We start from the raw sequence: 25,685 nt of genomic DNA on the forward strand, positions 1-25,685 counted from the left end.
GATGACACCACAAAATAATTTAAGATCATGTCCTCTGGTGCAAAGTGGAAGAACTTATAATGTAAAGAAGTTTTGTATTTCTAGGTTTTTGTAACTGATTGATGCTCATTTGTTTTTGGGTTGGCAATATTTCCCTTTTCTTTCCACCAGTTTTGAATCTAGCCAATCACTAATTTCTGTAATTAATTTTCAACCTATCACAGGCTTCTTGTTCGATTCTGAGTGTAACTTTGAGGGTTTGGGTGGGTTAGTCTTGAATGATCTCGAACCTTCCCTGAGGGTTTATAAACTGCGGCTTTTCACGTTTCTTGGCCAATTGATCGTCGTCTATCTGAGTGTGTGTGTTAAGCAACTAGAACATCTATAAAGTAATGGCCACATAAATTATATCTATCTTGTCATAGCTACATCCGCAGTTTAATCCGAGGGAAAGGACCGAATCTTTAGTTATGTTACAAACTTTTTTAAAATGTAAATCTTCTTCCGGCTAATGTAAAAACTTCATAAAGCTTTAACCTTAAATCGTGGATAGAGAGTGAATTACCCTCTCGAGCTCCCCTCATCTTGGTTTGAGGGGACTACGTTTTGTAACCTTTTTTTCCTTCCGTAAGGTGTTAAAGTAATTTCTATACGAGTCATCTCAGTAGTTTGGGAATAGCCCCTGTTTCATCAGCCTAGAGCCCTTTAGGTTTTTAAGTGTTCATTATCTTGGAGCGCAGTGTGCCTCCATTCACCTTGTGTTTGGGCCAGTTATCTAACCTGTTCTTTTTCCATGAAGGCCCAGTAGGTTGGGTATTAAATACCCCTGTAAAGTAAGTTCAATTTGTAAATGGTGGTTTGGGAGGCAAGAGATTGATGTAAGGTTGCCTTGAGTAGGCAGTAAGGAACTGAGAGCCTGTTTGCTCTTTTTCAAAGTTTTTGTAAGATTAACGAGTGCCTCTGGAAGGCTAGAAATTGTATTTTGGGGAGCGAGTGCTCTGCGAATTAGGGGATTTCTGCCCTTGAATAAATTTGTGCTCGTTTGTAAATTTGAGCTGGGAGCTCAGGAATTGGAAAGCGAGGGGCTTGAAGCCCAGTGGTTCATGCGTTCATGAATGTACCATTTGTTGATAACTTTCGCTGTTTTCGGTACCTTTCCTATTTTTTTAAATCTATGTTACATGTTGTTCTTACCTTAATTACTTTTTTCGGTCTGGCTACTTTTCGTTAATTGATTACAAGTTTCCTTCGACGTGCACTCATGTCACAGGTTAAACGGACTCTGTTCGTATATTTTCCTTCACTTTTGCGCTGCCCTACATCATTCCTTCTTGGTTTTGGATTCGTTGCAGCATCTTAACATGACTGCTTACGTCACTGGCAACTTTTCTCTTGATTGGTACCGAAAGTGTATCCTTCCGCGCTTTCTTGTCCTTTCATTGGTTCTTTTCATTATTTGCATTTAGTATTTGTTATATTTATTAATTGTAAATTTTTAAAGATATTCTTTCTGGGCTCCCTCTTTCTTATTATTTTGTTATTTTTTGTTAAGATTTCCATGCACAGTTTGTAAATTACTTCTGTTAGTTTTGCAGTACTATGTTGCGTCGCATCTGGAATCTTCCTTAATGCTATTTAAGGGACAAGCCTACGTGAATGCTTTGCCTTCGCCTTCACATTCCGGGCTTGGCCGGAATCGCCGCTTGTGTTCTACAGCAGCTACTATGCTGTACTTTCATTAGAAACATATTCGCTGCACGCGTAATGGATTAGCGACTTCTCGTCAGCGTGCACTTCGCTGCAGTCCACTCGAGGTCATTTACCTCGCCTTCTTCGCTCAGGTCTAGTACGCTCCAAGCATGACTGTCAACCAGCTAGCTGCACTAATGTGGCCCTGTCGGCCTTGTACTTTCCACTTGGATGTGAAAACAACACCAGCCTAGGGTTTGGTCTTTTTGCACCAAGATCTACTGAATTTTCTTAATGACCATTTTAGCTAATTGTGTCTATGGACACGTTTTATCCAGATGTCGGCTGGTTCGTCTACAAAACTTATTAACTGCAGCTCTCTAATGAATAATGAAGTTACTGGACAAAAGGTCCCTTTTTCTTTGAACTTATTACTCCCCGGCGGAGAATTGTTTGCTAAAATTCAATTCAAGAACTGCTGTGCTACAGCGTAAAATTTTCTCAAAATTTCCTACATTTAACGTTGTTATTTTGATAGCTTTAATCTTATTAATTGTTCATAATTATTCAACTTAATTCGGTCTGGTGTTTAACCAGCCTTCAAAGTAATTCAATTGTTCAGACTTTGTACTCTGACTTTCGCAGCTATCGTAAGACAATAGTCTTACTTCTTTATCTTTTATTCGCACAGCCTGTGGCAACTTTTTCACTCAAGGCCAAGTGCTGAAATATAATGTTAAAATGTTATTGTTAAAATTTTCCTAATTCTTGTTGTTATTTCTACATCATTTATATAATAAATTTGTAACTGCTGATCTCCTTTCTTATTTCCTGAGAAACCTTGGAAACCCCCTCCGGCTTTTCCACTGTTTTCTCCACCCAGGATTTGTAAAGTTCTCTAATCTTGTATTTTCCTTGACTTGTTTCAAGATTGTCATTGTACCTGATGTTTCATTGTTATGAAAAATTGTTAAGTTTGAAGTTCTAAAGATATAACCTTCAGTTTAAGTTTTAAAATTAATTTGATATTATAGATAGACCCATTCACCCTGGCACCTTCTTTTACCTCTTTGTGCTCCACAGGTATCCCCGTAACATCAAGAACTGGAAAAAATTCAAAGAAAAGCAGCTCGATTTGTTTTGGGTGATTTCCGACAAAAGAGTTGCAAAGTTTGGGGTGGAAAAACTTGGGAGAAAGAAGACCAGCTGCTCGACTAAGTGGTATGTATTAGCAATATAATTGGTCTGTTATTGGACATTATATTCCCTATGGGAATCAACATCTTTATCATCTTATGGCCAGGCAGGCATCAATTTTTGAAAGTGAGACAAAGTCTCTCATAGTGCATTGGCACTGCCGGAGGCTCCAAGTAGCCTACGCAGTGGCCTTCACGGTATGCACTAGCCATGCGTCTTGGTGGGTGTGCTATTTACCAACTCATGAGCCCAATTTAGCACACTGGGGCGAAACGTTGGTAACCAGGAATGAATTAACTCCAGTAACAGACCAACTATATTGGTATAATAAATTTACTCATTCGGAACAAATATTTCAGGTTCCCTATGGGAATACACATCTATATCATAAGTTGTATGCTCCCAGCTGTCAGTGGAGAGATGGCGTGGAATGACATTAGTAGACGAGTAAGTTTGAGTGGTGTCTTTAAAAGTAGGAAAGATCACAATATGAAGATAAAGTTGGAATTTAAGAGGACAAATTGGGGCAAATATTCGTTACCAAGGGAGATGTTCAATAAATTTCCAATTTATTTTAAATCATTCAAGAAAAGGCTAGGAAAACAACAGATAGGGAATCCGCCGCCTTGGCGACTGGCCTAAATGCAGATCAGAGGTGATTGCTTGATGATTGGTTCAGGTTGCTATTGACCTATCCCAAGGCTTATGACAGAATAAGTCATGGGAGGTAGCTGGCAAAAATGAGGACTACTGGACTAGAGAAAAGAGTGGTTGAATGTGTGGCTACAATTCTAGCCAACAGAACTCTGAGAACGATTAACAGGGGTCCCAAAGGGCAGTCTCATTGGACTTTTACATTTTCATATATATATATATAAATGATAACAAGTAAAGAACTGGGATAGCAGATAAGGCTTTTTGCAGGTGATGTACTGTTATCACTAATATCATTACTCATTTCTGGCTTTGTCTTTTTCCTGGTCACATCTCTGCTGTAGCGTTGGCTTGGTTTCCTCAGGGCACACTGTATAGAGAGTAAATAATTGACAGGATTGTGGGGGACCTTGACAATGTGGACAATGGGCTGTACGTTTCACCAAGAGGAAAAGTCCTCACAGTTTATGTTGAAGGGATGAAAGTACCATTGTAAGTCGTCGGCTGCAACTCGTATCCGAGTAAACGTATTTTTCAGTGGTTTACTCCCAAAGCTTTGTGAATATGTTTCATATGACTCAGTAGCCCAATCTTGGAATGAAACATACATCCACACAGAGCACATGAAATGGTTAGGGGAGGGCAGAACGGAGATTGACGGAGCTTCCGTGCTTGTCATTTATCCTCTTCACGCCGCCGTCATTCCTCTTCAAACACCGAAATTGATGTTGAAACAGTGTGACTCCAAACAGTAGCGGCGACAAAGGGCGACTCTGTAGAGAAAACATTATATTTTTCTTCCATTTTAGCCAGCTGAAACTAGGAATTATAGGATTATTATTAAAAAACAATTTGTACAAATTTTTTATTATTAACAAAATTATTGTCGAAAATACGCACAAAATGTTGCTCGTAGTGGCTAAGCGATTTGTATAGCGCCACAACAAGTAGTGGAGACTTCGCAAAGCTATGAGGAAGGGTAACATGGGTATATTTTTTGCCAAGGTCATGGACACAGGTATGATTCACCTGCTTGCTGCGTGCATTCGTCAGTCTGGCTGTCTCTTTAACATTGTCTGTTAGTTTCTTAGTGTGTAGTCAAATACTAAATGATTTTTAATTTTATAATCACGCTGTACTTCTGTTTAATTGTAATATGTGTGTAATATTGTTTCTTTGGTGAAAGTACAGTATTGAACCAAAATCTCAAAAAACAATTATTGCCGCACTTAAGTTAGTAAACTATCAACCTTTACCTTTCTGTCGAAATTCACTCAAAGAGCATCAAATCTTAACATTTTGTAACTTTTTTGTTCAGTTTTGATGTGTATATCCCTCACCCCGGCTATTTTCTGTTGTCTGTATATTTTTTTGCCCCCCCCCCCACTTCTAATCCCCAATCGCCGCTACTGACTCCAAAGTGTTTGATTTTCAGCAAGCCTATCCCAGAATTGAGTGCAAATTCCATCTCTTTTCATAGTATGCTTTAGCTAATCCTTGAAACGCCTCAAAGGTGCTCCATGGGGTCTTGTTTCGGAACAGAGTTCACCATACAGAAGTTGATAAGGAATCCTGGTTTCACTCACCACTGTAAGTACCTAGGCGTTAATATAAGGAAAGTTCATTGGGGTAATCACATTAACAAGGTTGTAAATAACGGTTACAGATCACTTTACATTGTTGTGAGGGTATTTAGGGGAAGTAATAAGGATGTACATATAACCAATTTCCAAGATCTACAGGAACTATTAAATGTTGGCACTGAAGCCAGCAGTGCCATGGGCTTGAGGCTTAATGTAAAGAAGACCAAGTGGATGGTTATAAACAGGAAAGAAGAAGGCATTCGAGGTAATCTCACAGCAGCAAAGGACCAGATCGCAAGAGTGGCAACATTTAAATACCTGGGATGTCACATCAATGATGACTGGGACCTCGCTCATGAGATCCGATGCAGAATTGAGCAGACCAGAACTTCCTTTCAGAGACTTAAAAAACTTTTTGACAAGCCGTGACCTTTCCATTACACTACGGACACGACTACTCTGGTGCTATATTTTCAGCATTCTGTTATATGGCGTTGAGGCATGGACACTAACTGAGACCGTGTGCAAGAAATTGCAAGCATTTGAAATGTGGGTGTACGGAAGGATGCTGAAGATACCTTGGACAGCTAAAATGACCAACACAGAAGTTTTGCACCGTATAAACAAAGAACCAGAAATTCTCACTACCATCAAAAGGAAGCTAGAATACTTTGATCATATGATGCGGAACAGTAAATACCACTTTCTACAAGTAATACTCCGAGGGAAAATTAATGGAAAATGTGGTCCGGGGAGAAGTAGGATATCATGGCTCGGCAACTTGAGCCAGTGGTTTGGGGTGACAAAGCTTACTCTGTTCAGGAACAAACGAAGATCATGCTACTGATCGCCATCGTTCTTTGAGGACGTGGCATATGAAAAAGAATAAGGATGTAAAGGGGAGGGTGTATAAGTCTCAGGTAAGACCCGAACTGGAGTATGGTTCCAGTGTTTGGGACCCTCACCAGGATTACTTGATATGAGAAATGGGAAAGATCAAAAGGAAAGGACCACAGTTTGTTCAGGGTGATTTCCGACAAATGAGTAGTGTTACAAAAATGTTGCGAACTTTGAGCTTTGAAGACTTGGGAGTAAGGAGACGAGCTGCCCAACTATGTGGTATGTTTTGAGCTGTCATTGGAGACAAGGTGTGGGAAAACATTAGTAGACATGTAAGCTTGAGTGTAGGAATGATCAAATTATAAGATATGTTGGAATCCAAGAGGACAAATTCAAGCAAATATTAATTTACAGGAAGAGATTAGGGAATGGAATAATTTATCAAGGGAAATCTTCAATAAATGTCCAGTTCTTTGAAATCAATGATGAATAAAAGTCTAGGTAAACAATTGATAGGGAATCTGAGACTGACTGACTGACTGACTGACTGACTGACAAGGGCTTTTGGGTGGTAAAACACACAACAAGTAGCAATTTAACATTTCTTTTGACATTGTTTCCACAAGGCGATTACCTGTCCAACAGCTGTCTCCAAACTGAGGGAGTCCGTGATGACGGGTTCTCCCTGATTGATGCACTCGTGGAAGCTGTACGAGCTATGGACGGGAGTCAAGGATGTGGCAGGAAACGGCTCCTCTTCCTTCATGTTTTGGTCGGGACAATGAGAGACGCTGCGTGTCAACATGCCTACAGACGGACGCATCACTTGCTGGGATTTGCAGCTTGTCGAAGGGAGGAACCACAGTTTACCACGATATGTGCGTAATCCTGCAAACAGAAATAGATCATTACAATAATACAGTAAGAGTTGAGCTTATAAGGACTGCACCACTAATGGAGCAATGTTCTGGTATTACCTATCAGCCTGGCTACACTCCACACGGTGAACCTCTGGCCTCCAATCGCTCGCAGACGTTCCGACTCTATGTCGATGTCAGATAAGAAGCCCCATCCCACAGACAGGAAGGAAAATAGGATCTGAAATGTAATTCAGAGGTAATTGCACACACAGACAGTGATGAGCTGAAAATTTCTAAAGCTACAAGTACAAGAACAACCACAAGGAAGCAGCACAATATCAGAGATTTCTTGGAGAGTTAAAGTACGGAGATTTACCTACATTTTGACAATAAGAGCGATCACTGCTAGTAAACTTGTGTCCTCGTCCTGGGGTGGAGCAGCTCTTTTCAGGCAATCCTAATGGAGACGAGATTCATGTACAATTTTAACCACATACCATGGCCCTCCTATCATTCTTAAGTCTCTGGCAGATCCCATTGCATCCCTTGTCTTGTTTAGCCAATGTTCTACATTCAGTCCTCAACAAGTAATTTTGATAGAACAACATACCAGTTATCACGTCAACTTTTCCGACTAACGTTCCAGGTTCATTTCAAAAAAGGAAAAACGTCGTTTTACGCAATTATTCTTCCGCCAAGTGTGCTGCTTTACATATTGGGTGGTGTGAATAAAAGTGAGTAAGTGCATGAGCATGTGCTCGCTGAGTGTCTGAGTGTCTCCTTGCTGATGAGCTTCCACTTCGCAGTTGCGGTGAATAAAAATGTAGAGTTGGAAGCACAGTGTAAACTCGAGTATCTGGAGCAGCCACTTAGTGTCATTGATCAAGGTCATGCACATGCTATGTATATAACACTTCGATGGCTTGTGGATAGTTCAATGCTCAACATGACAGAAGACAATGTAGAATTCCAGTCCGCTTTTATCTCCATTTTAAAGGAACATACAATTCTGTTTTCAAAGTCACAGTTACCAGATAAGAAGCACAAGAAAACAAGTGCAATAAATGCAATTCAGTGCGAACTCTTTGCTAAATTTAACTTAAATATTTCCGTCCAACAACTTTTGGTAAAAATAAATTACAAAACATGAAAACAAGATTAAAATATGAAGTAGATTTGTTAAGCGTACCGGAAACAAATCCATATCATTAAAATAATGGGAGAAGCAGCTGATGAATCTGATGCCGAGGGAGTATAACCCTAGCATGGGCTATCTGAAAGGTAGGAAATCATAGCCTGAAAATTACGGCATTAATAAACTGAGGAAAATGGTATAACGTAAATTCCAAAAATGAATTATGATGAAAATAGTATATTGACAATTGAATGTATGTTTTAAGGAGCCAGATTTGCAGGAGTTATCAACCCTTCGACTTCCAACAGAGGCATCATAACTCTAAAAATATTAGTTTTTCTCTAAATTCGGGAGTCATGGACAGAGTCAGGCCATGATTCATCTACGCAGGTTAAACTCTTCCTTTCCATTGCAAGTGGCCTGTACGTTAATGCTAGGGACGCCTTTTCTGTAAATGTACTCGTTCCCATGAACATGTGGCTTCTTAAATTTGTACACGAGTACAGTCTACAGCTCCAACAGCATAAGGGAAGCTAAAATGAGCTTTTTTTTTGCTAGTGGCTTTACAACGCACCGACACAGGGCGACGATGAGAGAGGAAAAGCCTAGGAGTTGGAAGAAAACAGCCATGGCCTTAATTAAGGTACAGCCCCAGCATTTGCCTGGTGTGAACATGGGAAACCATGGAAAATTATCTTCAGGGCTGCCAACAGTGGGATTCGAACCCACTATCTCCCGGATGCAAGCTCACAGCCACGCGCCCCTAACCGCACGGCCAACTCGCCCGCTCTGAAATGTTCTCGTCACTTCCTCTGCTTCCTGCATCTGAGCAACACTTGTTGGAATTTTATCTGTCAATCTACTTTCATTTCTATTCATGTTAAAACATACAAAACTGTTTTTGATATAGTGCTCCGAGATGTCTTCACCAACTCCACTCTGAAAACCAGGGTCAACAACATAATGCAAGAAGATCCTAATTTTTTTTCTTTGTTTGTTAGTGCACCACCTCTTGTTTCTTTGGACTGCCCAAGGAAATGTTCTGCCATAAACTCTGCCATGCTATTGAACTTGACACTAACATTTGGAGTCTCCTACTGAATTAGCTCAAGGAAACATGAGCAAGCGCTTAGTGGAATGAGTGGAGCGCCCACTCTGCTCGAGGGACTGGAGTATGTGCTCAAGGTCACAGGTCGGCTGTGAGTGACTGCTACCGACTGACAGTTTTTATTCCCCTCATTGCCAGTGCTTGCTCTAAACTTGCGAGTAAAGAGTATGTTCCGACCTCGTTTGGAGAGGAACCACATACTGGTTCATACATATAGAAAGATGAAAGCTACATATACAAGTTTATTGACACCATATCTACATCATGATACGTCCGTTTAACATGCCATTCACGCGATGGATTTGATATTCACACAGTTTACCCGTGCAACACATTTGACCGTAGTTTCTTTCCGGCAGCCACACTGCTTGTTTTTAACTGACTCGGTCACACGATTACATGTGAAGGTGCCCAACCACTCCCGAGACAGTGGCGCTCTGTTCGTCCATAAACAGAGTGCGTGCTCATTTTTATTCATACCACCAATTAATCTTCAGTGATTGTCTTTAATTTTTTAATATTGATAGTTTTACACACATTTACAACAATGTATTGTCTCAAACATTCAAGAAGTGATCCAAAAAGTGCCAAGGCATATGTTTTTATTTAAAAAAAGACTGACTTCATTTTTTACTTGCCACCTTTCATCAAGATGGACATTTTTATATCAAAATTGTTGTCAATTTTTTAATTACTTTCAGTTTGTCTTTTTTTCATTTTATTCCATTCATTATTTTAATATGCAGCTGAAGAATACCTAAAATATTGGCCAAAACATGTACCAAAGTTTTTAATCATAAACTTTTAAGTGTTTTTAATATATAGGGACTGGATTTCTTTTAAATGCATATGCAACTGCATATTTTGTGGGTTTATTACATTTATTATCGCATACTCCAAACATTATAAGAGTAAACTGAAAAGAGGGTCAACCATTTCAATACAATACATCAAGTAAATGATATTACATTAGTCTTGGGACTAGTTTCAGCCACTTAGTGGCCATCTTCAGCCAAATAAAATTAAACAGATTATGTGATAACTAAAACATATGTATACCAGACAAAGCAATGTTGTAGGAATAATTATAACATTAAAATATATATAATAACAAGAATTAAGGTTATGATCTTCTTGTCATAATATGATGTCTTTAAGTTGACTTAAGACCTCAGGCAAAGAAGTAAATCTGTAAATAATAGCCAGAATTAGGAATGAACAAAAAATATATAGAAAAAAATGAAAAAGGAGAAAAATTATGTATGAGACTCTCAGAGGTGAGAAATTAAAAAGGAGAAAAATTACTTATGGGACTCTCAGAGGTGAGTCTGCTTAGCAGTGGCACGCCAACTGGGTGGTACTGCGTGTTAGCAAATAGGGATTGCTAACTTGCTGAAGGAGAAGTGAATTTTCTGCTTTCGAAAATATGTACTCACCATGGAGATACAATTCCAAAGCAGAGTCTTGGAGGGGCATGCCAATCCAACTGGTGAGCCCAAATGGCATGTCTGGGCGGAACTCTGCAAACGCACATGGCCTAACCACCCAAAAGCTGGTTTTGTTTCCGAGATTTTAAGATCTGCAGCTGTTAAAGCCATTTTTGGAACTCGTACACATTACCTGCTTAGCACACAGATTGCATCGTACTGCGGAGGAAGTACACACACAATTCCAACTGTTAACAATTTAATTGCTAGTGGAAAAAAAGGGAGTTTCAAAAATCACCAGCCCATGTCCAGTTGTACAAAGATTGCCTGCCTGAAGCTGATCTGCCATCGAAACCTGTCCTAACTAGGTGAGGAACAGGGTTTCATTTTATCAGGAGAATTTCAATCCAGTAAAAGAAGCCGTTACAAAACTTGAAGATGATAATGCATGTGTCCAATGAAGCAAAAGTGGTATCTGAAAGTGATTCTGTCTGTCAAAATGTAAATTTCATCAATACACAATTTTCTTCACTTCCGAGAACCATTGAGAGCTTAAAATCTACTGGAGCACCCCTCCATGACTCATTTGAACTTGTTCAGAAAGCAACTTCTTCAATGAATTTCATTCCAGGTGAAATTAAATGAAAATTAAAAGAAAAGTAAGTGCAAGTTAGCGAAGTTGATAAACTTGAATCCAGGACTAAAGAAGATTCAAACAATTAGTCAGTACTTGAGTGGAATCAGGGTGTCATTGCTAGATGAATGTTCCGACCTTTGGTGCCAGTGTATAAACTTTGTCGCATCACTTCAGTTGATGTAGAAAGGTCATTCTCAGACTATTAACTTATTTTGACAGACAATAAATGTAATTTGTATCCAGAAAACATTGGTAAACTTGCAGTTATCTATTGTGATGCTTCCTTCTGCAGCAAGTATAAAATGAGTGAATAAAATTGCTTTATTGTTAAGTGCAAATTATTCATTTTTTACTGCTTATTTTATACAGTTTTAGTGCATAAAAACCCGGTCCTTATTAATATATACTGAATTGTATTGACTAACATGGATTTTTAATTTCTCCTTTCTTAACGAAATTTTGTATATTATACATCGTCAGTACGGAATATTATAAACATGAGACTGTAGGAGTAGGTTATCTGACAACATTACGTTTCACCCTCTTCCTTCTTCTTCATCATCATTAGGACCCGAATGTTTATGACCTAAAAAATGTTAGAAATATGCAAGCATTTATGACCTAAAAATGTATTAAAACATAACAATAAATATTACTTAAACATTTTTTGGTCACATTTTCAAAATCTTCAAAATCTTGCTGCTGTTTAACAGTATATTTTCAATATAATGTTACTTTAAAGTCTAGAACACTTAATAATAAATAAGTAAAATATTAATTTCATTACTAAATTTTGAATTTATTTAATTACTCAATCCAGAGGTAACTTTCGCTCTGCACAGAATGAAATAAATGTCGCACTTTGATGGGCGATCAGGAAGAATTACGATAGCAAATTACGTATATTTTAAAGTTTTCAAATAGGAAGGATCTTCTATTTTCATGCAACATTGACTTGTACCGGGAAAAAGACCGCTCAACATCGCAAGATGTTACTGGGCCATATTTGAAATGTGTCAAATCATTAGAGTTCAATTGAGGCTCACTATTCTGTCACTTTATATGCATCTGTCTCTTTCTAGACAGCTTATGCTCCTAATTCTCATAAATATATATTTGTAAGAAAGATAATTGTAAAAAATTATAGGCGACAATTAGGAGATGTGAAAAATCCGTTTATGAGAAGACTGATAGCAGGTATGCGAAATGGAATAAAAAGATAAAAATATGAAAAAAACAAGAATTCAGGGGGAAATAGGACCATAATATGAAAAATCAACAGAAAATTACAAAAAATGTTAAAAGTGCCAAAATATGACTTTATATGACCCGTGAAAATTGCATAATTTTAGTCACCGTAGATAAAATCATGCTTAACTTGTATTTAAAGAAATAAAATATGACATGTCAAACATCCAAGCCCTAATCATCATCATCATAATCATCAGCATTATCATCATCATCATCATCATCATCATCATCATCATCAAACTACACAACACATCTGCATGAGAATTGAGCCCTGTCTCTGAGGCAAGGAGTAGACCAATGTTGCTGCACCCATGATCATGACCACTGGGCATCAGGAAACTCATACGTAATAACGTCCTGTTGATGGTGAACCTACCTGAGACTTGGTCTCCACACGCACCAGGTCCATGGGCACTCTCCTACACTTGATGATGTTGAGTGTCGAAATGAGCACTGGGTTCTGGTCGTAAGGTTCCCTGAAACACAACAGGCACCTTGTTCTCTGCGATATGCTCACCAGCTACAAACATGTTCAGACAAAGAAAACAAAACAATAATGGTGGAGGATAGAGATTACTGCAGTGGGGAGGGCTAGGGGAGAAAAAAAAAAAGACTGGTTATCTCCTGCTAAAACCAGGAGCTTTGGGACTATCTAACATCAGAGTCCCTCGGGGCGAGGTAGCGCTAGGTGAGGGTAAATACCAGAAGGTTTCAACAGAGAGGCAATGAATCTCTATGCCAATGGAGAATGGGAGATAGGAGAGAAAATATCCACAAGGGATACTTGCCCTAGACAAGTAACAGCTGAAAGTGGTAGTAATATACTGCAATACCTTTCAAAATATTTGTACACTATTTATAGGATAAAATCAGGTTAAATATTTTTAATTCTGAAATTTCCCTGTTGTACTGCTATCCGTTATGACAAAAACAATTTTCTTTGCATGTACCGTACAGATTATGATAGATGGATGGATTGGCCATGTCCGTCGGATGAATGATACCAGATTTCCACACCAAATCCTATATTGTGAACTTCCTTCTGGCACCAGGCCTCTTGGAGCCCCTTATCTTCTTCCAATAAAATTCACTTCTATCTGCGGATATACTTTTGATGATAAAACAGACCAATCTTAGCATGAAACAAGTGTATACACAGACACCTTGAGGAGCTTGGCGGCCGCTGCTATGCATCTGAAAATTGAAAAAGTTCCATACAATATAGCCACAAGATTTCCCTCTTCCATTAACAAGGACCAGCTTAAGCATGCTATGAAGGTGACAGGTCTCAATCCACAAACCTGGGACACGCTTGCTCAAGACTGTTCAGTGTGGCAATAGATGACTCCTGCTGCTGTCAATCTGTTTGAAGGGGAACAACACAGATGTGAAGAGGCCAGGAGACGAGCACGAAAACTCTGAGCAGCACAACCACGCCCTTCTCCAATAATTCTGTGCAATCTGTGTGGACGCTTGTTCCATGCTAGGATTGGTCTGTTCAATCATCAAAAGTACATCCACAGACAGAAGTGAATTTTATTGGAAGAAGATAATTACTTGTAAACAACAACGATATGATAAATGGTGATCAATCACTACTGATCTGCATTTAGGGCAGTCACCCAGGTAGCTATTCCTATCTGTTGTTTTTCTAGCCTTTTTTTAAATGATTGCAAAGAAATTGGAAATTTATTGAACATCTCTCTTGGTAAGTTATTCCAATCCTTAAGTCCCCTTCCTATAAATGAATATTTGCCCCAATTTGTCCTCTTGAATTCCAGCTTTATCTTCATACTAGCATGTACCCGTGGCTTTGCCCACATTTATTAATTCAACTATTTTATATAACAAAAAAACTATTTTTTCCTTGTAGGGCTTCTGGTTGAACTATATTACTGTCCTTCCAAATGGAGCTAAGAAAGTGCGTTCGCCTTTCCAACTCTTGAACAAACCATGTACAGTTGACAATAGGAGAAGCAGCCTTTTCGAAGATGGAGTCCTTTGCTGATGTTCATAGTGAAACTGAAACAAACAGGGAACTGCAGACATCTAAACTTCAACTGCATATCCGAAGAAATTATTCGAATTCGAGGAATGAATATTACTTCGCTCGCGGCATGCCCAATCATAAGAATGACTTCAATAATATTTCAGTTTCAGAGTCGTGTTCATTGCAGAGGCAGGATTCTTCTTCTTAAGAAAGATAATCGGTGCCACAATCGTCCGCTCTAAGATGTTCAAGGGTACTCCAGGTGACTCCAAGTCTTTCAAAAGCTCTGTCGTGTAGTCGATAGACTTGTAACTTTGTAGAACATCGGGTAATTCTTGTAAAAGTTGCTTGTTGATGACGGTGACAGCTTCACTTCTTGGAGCAAGAATTGCTCTTTGACATAGACATGCGTAATTGGTGAAATGCTGTGGCCACGAATGTTAAATGGCTTCCTATTCCACGGACTTAAAATGACATCTTGACTGATATATGTATTATTCCTTGTTTATTCTTATCGTCTATCTGGTGTCCTGTATATTTCCTCCAAATGAATACGTGTCCAACCCTTGTCCCCTTTCTCTATGCGGTTTGGGTATGAAGTGAGATTAATCTTTGTAGCGAGTTTTTTCGACCGGATATCTTTCATGACGTCAACCTAATCAGATGAGTTAACGAGATGAAATGAATGACATGATATAGGATAGTAAGAATGAAGAGGATGAAAACCAGTGCCGACACACAGCCCACTCCTCTTGAATAGCTCAAGACTTTACGCCCCCATCCGACAGACAAGTCACCATCAACAGCGGCATATGCCCTCACACCATACAAGACCAAAATGGCTTCCTATGCCATTGACGTAAAATGGCTCCTTGAATTGTGTTCTCTACCTACCTTATGCACGTTGCCTAGCGACAGTGACTCTATGCATATAATCTTGGTGACAGCACGTTGGATTATCATATCCCAATACATGTTTTCCGGTGGTTTTTCGTTCATAACTCACAAACAAAAGCAAAAATGAAAATTCCGGCTCCGAGGTGCATTCGTACCTCCTTCTGCGTGCAGTAGATATTGCTGGGCATTGTGCACAGGCAGGCAAGCAGGCAGGCAGGCAGGCAGGCAGACAGACACTTCCTTTTATTATTATAAATTGTAATCTTTCCTACTTTTAAAGACACCACTCAAACTTATTCGTCTGCTGATGTCATTCTATGCCATCTCTCCACCGATAGCTTGGAACATGCCACTTAGACAAGCAGCTCGTCTCCTTTCTCCCAAGTCTTCCTAGCCCAAACTTTGCAACTTTTTTGTAATGCTACTCTTTTGTCAGAAATCACCCAGAACAAATCATGCTGCTTTTCTTTGGAACTTTTCCAGTTCTTGAATCAAGTAATCCTGGTGACGGTCCCATACGCTGGAATCGTACTCTAGTTGGGGTCTTACCAGAGACTTATATGCCCTCTCCTTTACATCCTTACTACAACCCTTAAATACCCTCATAACCATGTGCAGAGATCTGTACCCTTTAATTACAATCATATTTCCCCAATGAAGATCTTTCCTTAGGCTATATTAACACCTAGATACTTACAATGATCCCAAAAAGGAACTTTCACCCAATCAATGCAGTAATAGAAACTGAGAGGACTTTTCCTATTTGTGAAACTCACAACCTGACTTTTAACCCTGTTTATCATCATACCATTGCCTACTGTCCATCTCACAACATTATCGAGGTCATTTTGCAGTTGCTCACAATCTTGCAACTCATTTATTACTCTGTGCAGAATTACATCATCCGCAAACAGCCTTATCTCAGATTCCACTTCTTTACACATATATCATTGATGTATATAAGAAAACATAAAAGTCCAATAATACTGCCTTGAGGAATTCGCCTCTTAATTATAACAGGGACAGATAAAGCTTTGCCTACTCTAATTATCTTGAGTTCTATTTTCTAGAAATATAGCCACCCATTCAGTCACTATTTTTTGTCTAGTCCATCTGCACTCATTTCTACCAGTAGTCTCCCATGATCTACCCTATCAAATGCCTTAGATAGGCAATTTACTACTGACAGTGAATAACATAAGGTATATTTTAAAAACTCTAAAATTTCCTCGTATGAGTTAGTCTAAAATAGTGTGCAGCATTGTAGTCAGGTGTGGAGTGCATTTTAGGCAATGACAGCAAAATGGTATGCCGTAAGACTTGCGCCACCTCCTGTCCTGATGCTGACAACTTATTTTTAGATCAAACTATACTTAAAAACTGCAAAAGATTTTGCCATGTTTCAACAGGAGCCAATCGGCTTGTGAACATACATAGTTATAGAACTGCCTTTCCTGATTTTGTGGTCTTGGGTCAGAGGTGAGGAAGAAGCACTCTACTAAACAAACTACCATTAAGCTAGGACAACACTGAAGATGTTGTATTGATCAATGAATTAGTTACGGCTGGGGATCATCCGAAAATTTGTGTGACGCAACAAAATGTGCGATGGAAGTAACGTCACATTAGTCGTTATCGTAGTCCTTGGTTGCCAAAGATGCTGCGGCTGTGGATTTGTATAAATAGTGCGTGTTGAAATAGAAAGCCTACTGTCAGTGACGTCACATTAGTCATCTGAGTTTCATTTAGTGAAAAACATATTCATGATCGTTAGCTTTTCACAAAGGGAAACGTTTATTTCTGGAACTGCTGTCAGAGCTTCATTGGGAACTGTTTCAGAATTCATTCCATTCTATTTCTTCAATGGATAGTCTTTTTCAACAAAGTCTATATTGCATGAGGAATATTTTTCATCCAAGAAAAGACAGCTTTGCGGAGCTGTGTGTCTGAAGTCAGGCTAGACGTGTTAACGGCCCTTATTATTGATATTAATAGACAATGGTCAGGAAAAATATCATAACATAACACTTCAGAATTATTACGAAGTCCTTCCGGACCCCAGAGAGAAGGTCCAGGAAAAGGATGATGTCTGATCACCCTGTACAAACAAATGAAGACTGCAAACCACCCTCGTCATGACCAATGGACTTGTATCCAAGTGCCTCGATATTACAACACAACTTTGATCATACAATTCCAGTAAATTATTTTGCCACACAAAAGATATAGAAAAGTTGCTTTATAATGTTAGTTTTGCTGTGGGGATGGGAACAAGTGAACAATGATTCTGTTATTTTTATTTTCACGTTCACCAATGGATTTAGTTATGACTTCAAGATCATTATCTTATGTATTATTATTATTATTATTATTATTATTATTATTATTATGCCTTTAGGGCCTCACTGGACCACTTCGTTGATCATTTTCTGGTTATCTTCTTCAATAAGTTTTCTTTCCGAATTGCCCAGTAGCTTTTCATTCATTCTGATATTTTCTGTCGTGCCTCACCTGCAAATACCCATTTAGTTGTATGATGTTTGTCTATTTTCAGGCTTAAATCTTATTTTTATCTTTTTCAGTTTCTTTAAATTTTCTGTTTGGTTTTGCAAATTGTCCAGAGTTATTTCTAGTTCTTATTTATAATTCTGTCCTCATAATGTGACCAAAAAAGAGATCTTCTTCTTCTGTATAGTGTAGTATCTGTGATGGGCTCCAGTTCTCTGTACACCAGTTCATTTGGCACTATCCACCATTGTCCATCTTTCTGATATTTTTAATTTATGTATAATTTAGGTATTCTCTCTACTTTTAGGATTTATTCTATTCTGTTCCTCTGAGTGACTCTAAAAAAAGAGTTTTGCTTCCATAATTGACCTCTGGTTGAACCAGCATATTTTTATTGTATGCAGACCGTGTTAAATTTTTGAGCTTTTCTTGCCATGCAGGTTTCTCGTCCAAGCTGTATGTTATAACTTCTCCTAGGTATTTACTTTTTTTTTTTTTTTTTTTTTTTTTTTTTTTGTCCGCCTCTATGGTGTAGTGGTTAGCGTGATTAGCTGCCACCCCCGGGTCCGGGTTCGATTCCCGGCTCTGCCACGAAAATTTGAAAAGTGGTACAAGGGCTGGAACGGGGTCCACTCAGCCTCGGGAGGTCAACTGAGTAGAGGTGGGTTCGATTCCCACCTCAGCCATCCTCGAAGTGGTTTTCCATGGTTTCCCACTTCTCCTCCAGGCGAATGCCGGGATGGTACCTAACTTAAGGCCACGGCCGCTTCCTTCCCTCTTCCTTGTCTATCCCTTCCAATCTTCCCATCCCTCCACAAGGCCCCTGTTCAGCATAGCAGGTGAGGCCGCCTGGGCGAGGTACTGGTAATTCTCCCCAGTTGTATCCCCCGACCAAGAGTCTGAAGCTCCAGGACACTGCCCTTGAGGCGGTAGAGGTGGGATCCCTTGCTGAGTCCGAGGGAAAAGCCGAACCTGGAGGGTAAACAGATGATGATGATAATGATTTACTTTTTTACTTTCCTGTTATTTACTGTTATGTGGTTTATTACTAGTGGATCTGCTACCATTATCTGGGGTCCTATTCTTTGTGCTATATTTAGTAGACTTGTTAATTGATTTCTGCCTTCTTGAATGTTATTAGGTAGCAACACTAAAAGTCGTCTGCGAATGTCAAGGAGTTTAAGTTTATGGCATTTGATCTTTCTTGTATCCATTTTTTTATTACAAGTAACTAACCTCATGTTTTCATCCGTATTGAAAGTCTGTTTATTGTAATTATAAAAATACATTTAATGTATTGAATAGGTGGTTTACTCGTTTATAATAAAACATTGTTTATTGTAATTATCCAAAAATTATGTTCTTAGAATTTTCCTTGTACCATTCCTTCATCACATAGGCCCTACTCTAGAACACAGTTGAAAAGTAAAGGTGATAAACTGTCTTAATCCTGTTTTAATCGTAAACGGCTCAGATATTTCTCCTCTGAACTTTACTTTACTTTTCTTCTTCTTCTTCTTCTTCTTTTATTATTATTATTATTATTATTATTATTATTATTATTATTATTATTATTATTATTATTATTATTATTATTATTATACATTAGGAAATGTTATTAGGGCGTCTGACACCTTCTCTTCCTGGTGCTGGTTATTTCTTTTTTTTTAAGGAGAAATACCATGAGGTATTCATCCCCTCCCTTGTAACTCCTGTTTGATAGTGGTTTAGTGTCAATCAGTGATGGAAAGAGTACAAGAAAAAACTAACTGAGCTCAATTACAGTTACTTCAGAAATATTTTACTCAATTACGACTACAAATGACTTTTTCAAAAGTGTGGGCATTCCCAAGAATCTGTACTGTGATGATATGATGATGATGATGATGATGATGATGATAATAATAATAATAATAATAATAATAATAATAATAATAATAATAATAATAATAATAATCGTATGGCCTCAGCTACCGTGTGCAGACATTTCAAGTTGACACCATCTGGCTGTCTGCTCGTCAATTTCGAAGTTCCGTTTTACTCTAGGCCCAGTAGATGGCAGACCGAGTAAACCGAAACTCTCTTGGGCGTCTATGGCTGAGATTTAATTAATTTTGTCGGGCAAACACCAAATGTGTCACCAGAGATCTTTTACATGCCGACATCGTACGACATGGAGTGTCGAATGGACTTTTTTCCGCCCTTCAAAAATCCGACTACCTCTGCCGGGTTTGAACCCGCTATCTTGGGATCCAGAGGCCGACACTCTCCCACTGATCTACAGAGGCAGCTGATATGATGATGATCGTTGTTTAAAGGGGCCTAACAGCTAGGTCATCGGCCCCTAATGGTACGAGATGTAACGACATGCAAATTAAAATTTCAAAATGTTTCCACTGTATAAAATGAATGGTAATGAGAAAATGATCGTGAAACATAAATAATCAGTGGATCCAATTCACAATATATTAATTACTGGAATGATGCTTATTTTCTAAAGGGGTCCAAATTCCAGGTCACCGGCTCCTCACAATGGTACTAATCACTAGTAAAGCAGAACCATGGTGTTTCTCCTACAGTGGTACTGATCACAGGTAATGTCACACACAATGGCACCACTCGCGGACAACACAAACCCATGGTGTTCCTCACATAATAATAATAATAATAATACTACTCTCAGGCAACGCAGACCAATGGTTTTCCTCAAGTAGTGGTACAAATTACGGGAGTCAGCCAAACCCGTGGTGTTTCTCAAATAGTAGTACTAACCAGAGACAACGTAGACACATGGTGTTTCTCATAAAATGGTACTACTCATAGGTAACGCAGGCCCATTTTGAACACAGTGGAACAGACCAGTGGAATACACACGATGATAAATAACGTACACATGTTTATCCTCGCAAGGTGGTACTATAATAGTCGCAAGTACCGTCTACCCAGGCTGTTCCGCACATAACAGTACTAACTACAAGTAATTTCATGTTTCTAACGTCATCATCCCTTGGTCACCCTTTTTAGCCGACTCTTACGACAGGCAGGGGATACCGTGGTTGTATTCGTCGTGTGCGTCCCCCACCCACAGGGAGGCTGTACTATGATTTAGCCGTCTTGGCCATTAAAGGCTCCGCCCAAATTGTTAGAAATCACCTCTATAGTACTGCATACGAGAAGGACTAACTCCAGAAAACTCTTCATGGTTACACACACACTCAATATTCAAGTGTTATGCTATACTTTGTCAGATGTAGGCAGGCTATCATTGTCGGAAGTACAAATTAATGAAAATAAAATTACAATTACTTTACAGAATGTTAGTCTTAAGGATATCACTGACTTTTTTTCACTTGGGGCTGGAATAATACAAAAGTTTGCAAGGAAAATAAATAATTATATTACTTGATTTTGTGTGTGTTTTTTTTTTCTTTTAGCATAGGGACGTTAAGTGGCTATCATCACTAGGTGAGGCTAAACATGATAACTTGGAATTTTTAAAGTGATCTTTTTCCCCATCATATTTATTTTAGTTAATGACTTAGTGTTTGAAATGATTCTCTGTTAAAAAAAAAAAAAAAACCTCATGGCGCACAGCCTACCAAGCGACCGCTGCTCAGCCCGAAGACCTGCAGATTGAGGTGTCGTGTGCGCAGCACGACGGATCCTGTCGGCCATTATTCTTGGCTTTCTAGACCGCGGCCGCTATCTCACCGTCAGACAGCTCCTCAAGTCTAATCCAGGTAAAAGCCCCTGACCTGGCCGGGAATCAAATTCGGGGCGTGCGGGTACGCTACCCCTACACCGCAGGGCCGGCAATTTTCCATTTACTTTTCAAAGTAATTAAATGACTCTTAAAATTCTCATCCACCGAGCTCGATAGCTGCAGTCGCTCAAGTGCGGCCAGTATCAAGTATTCGGGAGATAGTAGTGGGTTGGAACGCCACTGTCGGCAGCCTGAATATGGTTTTCCGTGGTTTCCCATTTTCACACCAGACAAATGCTGGGGCTGTACTCTTCTACCCCATTGTCGCCAGAAGACCTATCTGCGTCGGTATGACGTAAAGCAAGTCGTAAAAGAAAAATCTCATTCGACGTCTTAAGGGGAAAAGTACATCTTTACATTTACACACCGTACAGGGGCACTTGCAGAAATACATATGTTTAATTTTAAGAACATCAATGGAATGTCTGGTAAGAAAGTACCTCATCCAGAACTGGTAAAGCTACTGGTTCTACTGTGCTAGAATTAAAAACGTTATCTTCATCACCATCATTTTTTTTTTTTTTTCACATTTCTGCTTCCGTGCAATGTATATCAATTACTAGGATGTGAATGATTACAATTTCATTTCAAGAAGTAAATTCCAAGTAAAAATAGCTTTTTCTTGTTAAAAGTAACGATTACAAGTAAAAATTACTGATAATGTAATTGTTACAAGTAATGTGATACTTTTACTTCCCAATTCTGGTCATAATAAATGAAATGAAATGGCGTATGGCTTTTAGTGCCGGGAGTGTCCGAAGACATTTTCGGCTCACCAGGTGCAGGTCTTTTGATGTGACTCCCGTAGGCGACCTGCGCGTCGTGATGAGGATGAAATGATGATGAAGACAACGCACACAGCCAGCCCCCGTATCAGCGGGGTTGTACCTTAATTCAGACCACGACAGCTTCCTTCCCATTCCTGGGCTTTTCCTATCCCATCGTCGCTATAAGACCTGTCTGTGTCGGTGCGACGTAAAGCAAAAAAGTTTGAGCTGGGAAGACTTGGGAGAAAGAAGACGAGTTGCTCGATAATAAGTGGTATGTTCCGAGCTGTCAGCGGAAAGATGGCGAGGAATGACATCAGTAGACCAATAAGTTTGAGTGGTGTCTTTAAAAGTCGGAAAGATCACAGTATGAAGAAGTTGGAATTCAAGAGGACAAATTGGGGCAAATATTCGTTTATAGGAAGGGGAGTTAAGGAATGGAATAACTTACCAAGGGAGATGTTCAATAAATTTCCAATTTCTTTGAAAGCATTTAAGAAAAGGCTAGGAAAAGAACAGATAGGGACTCTGCCACCTGGACAACTGCCGTAAATGCAGATCAGTACTGATTGATTGATTGATTGTTTGATTGATTGATTGATTGATTGATTGATTGATTGATTGATTGATTGGATTACCGCAATTAAATTGGTAGGCTGTGGACAATTATTACCTGCCTGTCGAAATTAAACGTACCATTTTTTTAATGTCTATAGCCTATAACCCCCTGCCCCTTCTCTCGGCTATATCCCACAAACCTGGATACTTTTTGTTGTCTGTACATTTTTGCCGCCCCCCCCCCCTCCCACTTCTAATTCCCAGTCGCCGCTACCGAAGTCCGTGACCTTAATTAAGATGTGAAAATTGTAAACCAGGGAAAATCGTCTTCATGGTTGCCTACTCTTTCGAATGCAAGCTCACAGTTAATCATAGAAAGGAGGACTCACTGCAGCGCATAGCTGATGCTCTTGGCCAGCCCGTTGCCAGATCCACAGGGGATGACGCCCACCGCCAGCTCCTGCATCACGCGCTGCCAGTCTGTCCGCTCGAACATGCCGTTGAGCACCTCGAACACTATGCCGTCCCCACCGACCACCACGATACCGCGCCACTGGAAGATGTCCTTCGTCCTGACGAAGTCGCGCGCGTAGTTGGCGTGCTTCGTGACGAACAGGTCGAACGCGATTTCCGCCTCGGCGAGCAGCGGCACAACTCGCTGCTGGAACATCTGGCGCGCCTTACCGGGCCCGCTCTTGGGGTTGAGTAGCACCAGCAGCCGGCGTTCGTCTCCCACTGCAAAAAACAGAGAAACTGCATCAAAATCTACATTTCCACTAAATAATAATAAGAAGATCATCAGAGAATTTGGTGTCAAAACCAAACTGGCAAACATTGTCAGAGAAACCTAAACAGGCACAACTTCTAAGGTGAAATTCATGGGAGAATCGTCTCAGTCATTTGAAATTAAGACAGGTGCGAGACAGGGTGATGGATTATCACCACTACTATTCAACTGTGCCCTGGAGAAGATTGTGATAATTTGGAATTCCAAACTTGAAAATCAAGGGATAACCCCGATTTGCTTAGAAAGAAAACTGGGAGGAATCAAAGTCGATGCTTGGCTTTTCGCTGATGATTTTGCGATACTTTCAGAAAACCTACAGGAAGCAGCCATACAGTCAACCTCGTAGAAAACATCGCAAGCAAGACGGGACTTAGGATCCCGAAAGTGAAGACCAAGTTCATGATCAATGACAAACATGGACCGCAGTTCCTTGAAATAGAGATTGGACGGATTCAGAGGGTTGAAAAGTTCAAATACCTCGGTGAAATCATACAAGAGAACGGATTAGAGAAAGCTGCTGTAGACAATCGTATCTCAAAAAATGGAGAGAGCTTATAGACTAACTGAAAACATCTACACCAAGAAATGCATCTCACGGAATGTCAAATTAAGGTATTACATACCACAGAAAGCGAAAACAATCATGTACCACACTTACTTCGTACCAAGCCTCACGTTCGGTTTAGAGACATGTGCCCTACTAAACAAAGACTTCAGCAGAATCCAAGCAACTGAAATGAGATTCATTAGAACCATGAACCAAACAACCAGAAAGGACAAGATCAGAAATGAAGTGAATAGGAAAGTAGCTGGTATTGAGGTTCCTATTATCAGTGTCATAAAGAAACGCAGACTTCAGTGGTATGGGCACATAATGAGAATGAACAGGGAAAGACCTGCCAGAAAATATTTCGACCTTAATCTCGTAGGAAGAAGACCACAGGGAAGACCAAGAAAACGTTGGATAGAGACTGTAAGATCAGATGTGGAGGGGAGAGGATACAAATGGGAGGATGTACTGGATCAGAAGATGTATGAAGACAGAAGGAGATGGCGAGCGCTTGTACACCACACCCGGGAAACTGGAGTTGGGAGATGACGATGATGATGATGATGATGATGATGATGATGATGGATGATGATGATGACATACTGTTGTAAAAAATGCCTGTATGCCAGCGAATGCCTCTCGATGTATTACAAGATGGAAAAGCTGGAGATCCTAGAAAGAAGAATGCTACGGAAAATCTTGGGCCTAATCCAGACTGAAACCGGCTGGAAACTTCGGAACAAAATGTGGAGAACATTTCAGAGACCATGAAAAAGAGGAGGTTATCATTTTTCGGACATTTGTACAGAATGGACAAAACCGAACTAACCAAAAAGTTATTCGACTACCTGTGGAAAAAGAAGACAACGACGGCATGGATTAAGGAAGTTCGTAAAGATGTAGAGAAGTCCAACATCCAGGAAATTCAGTTGTTAGACAGAAAAACATTTCGGACCATGATTCAAAATTTGGAACGGTTTCAAGTCGAAAGAACTGCAAAGACGGGAAGAGCCTGGACGGACGAACAGAAGAAACAGCATAGCGCCCATATGAAGGAGTACTGGAGGAAGAGGAAACTTCGGATAAAGAAACAATGAAAATGTAGCGTAATCCTAAGGGGCCAATTCGCAAATAAAAAATAATAATAGTAATAGCCCAAGAAAGTGCCCGAGGGTTTTGTCTTCATCTGAGGTCAAACAAGGAACTGTATGTGAGAGTCGGAAAGATCACCACCGTTATGAAGAAATAAAGGTTAATCTTTTATAGTCACCTGAAGAGAACGAACCCGGAGAGATTTGCGCACAAACTGCTCACTTTACAGGAAAATGGAAATCTCAACCCTGCTGCCTGAAGGAGGTGCACAGCAACATGCGGGTGGGACCATCGTTAGGAAGAAAGTTGCGGGATGATCCAGAGAAAGAACCTGGTAAACTGCGGAACATCTCGCCGGAAGAATGACTAAACAGGCGTGTGAGGTTTGAAAAACCGTCGGTTGCAATGTAAAT

General features: G+C 39.7%; 1 protein-coding gene across 2 annotated transcripts in view; it reads right to left on the bottom strand.

The window, feature by feature from the left end:
- The window catches only part of LOC136857401 (sphingosine kinase 1), a 294,749-nt gene that overhangs the window by 26,383 nt on the left and 242,681 nt on the right, over positions 1-25,685 (bottom strand). For both annotated transcript variants that reach the window (XR_011017549.1, XM_067136040.2), the window contains exons 2-5: positions 23,233-23,578; positions 12,737-12,836; positions 6,920-7,040; positions 6,577-6,830 (exon numbers count right to left, since the gene is read on the bottom strand). Coding sequence is in view for 1 of the 2 variants with exons in the window: in XM_067136040.2 (XP_066992141.2) it covers positions 6,577-6,830; positions 6,920-7,040; positions 12,737-12,836; positions 23,233-23,578 (821 nt within the window). In the remaining variant the exon portion in view is untranslated. The remainder of the gene's footprint in view (positions 1-6,576; positions 6,831-6,919; positions 7,041-12,736; positions 12,837-23,232; positions 23,579-25,685) is intronic.

This window comes from Anabrus simplex, chromosome 1, assembly GCF_040414725.1.
Source record: "Anabrus simplex isolate iqAnaSimp1 chromosome 1, ASM4041472v1, whole genome shotgun sequence".
Taxonomy (NCBI): domain Eukaryota; kingdom Metazoa; phylum Arthropoda; class Insecta; order Orthoptera; family Tettigoniidae; genus Anabrus; species Anabrus simplex.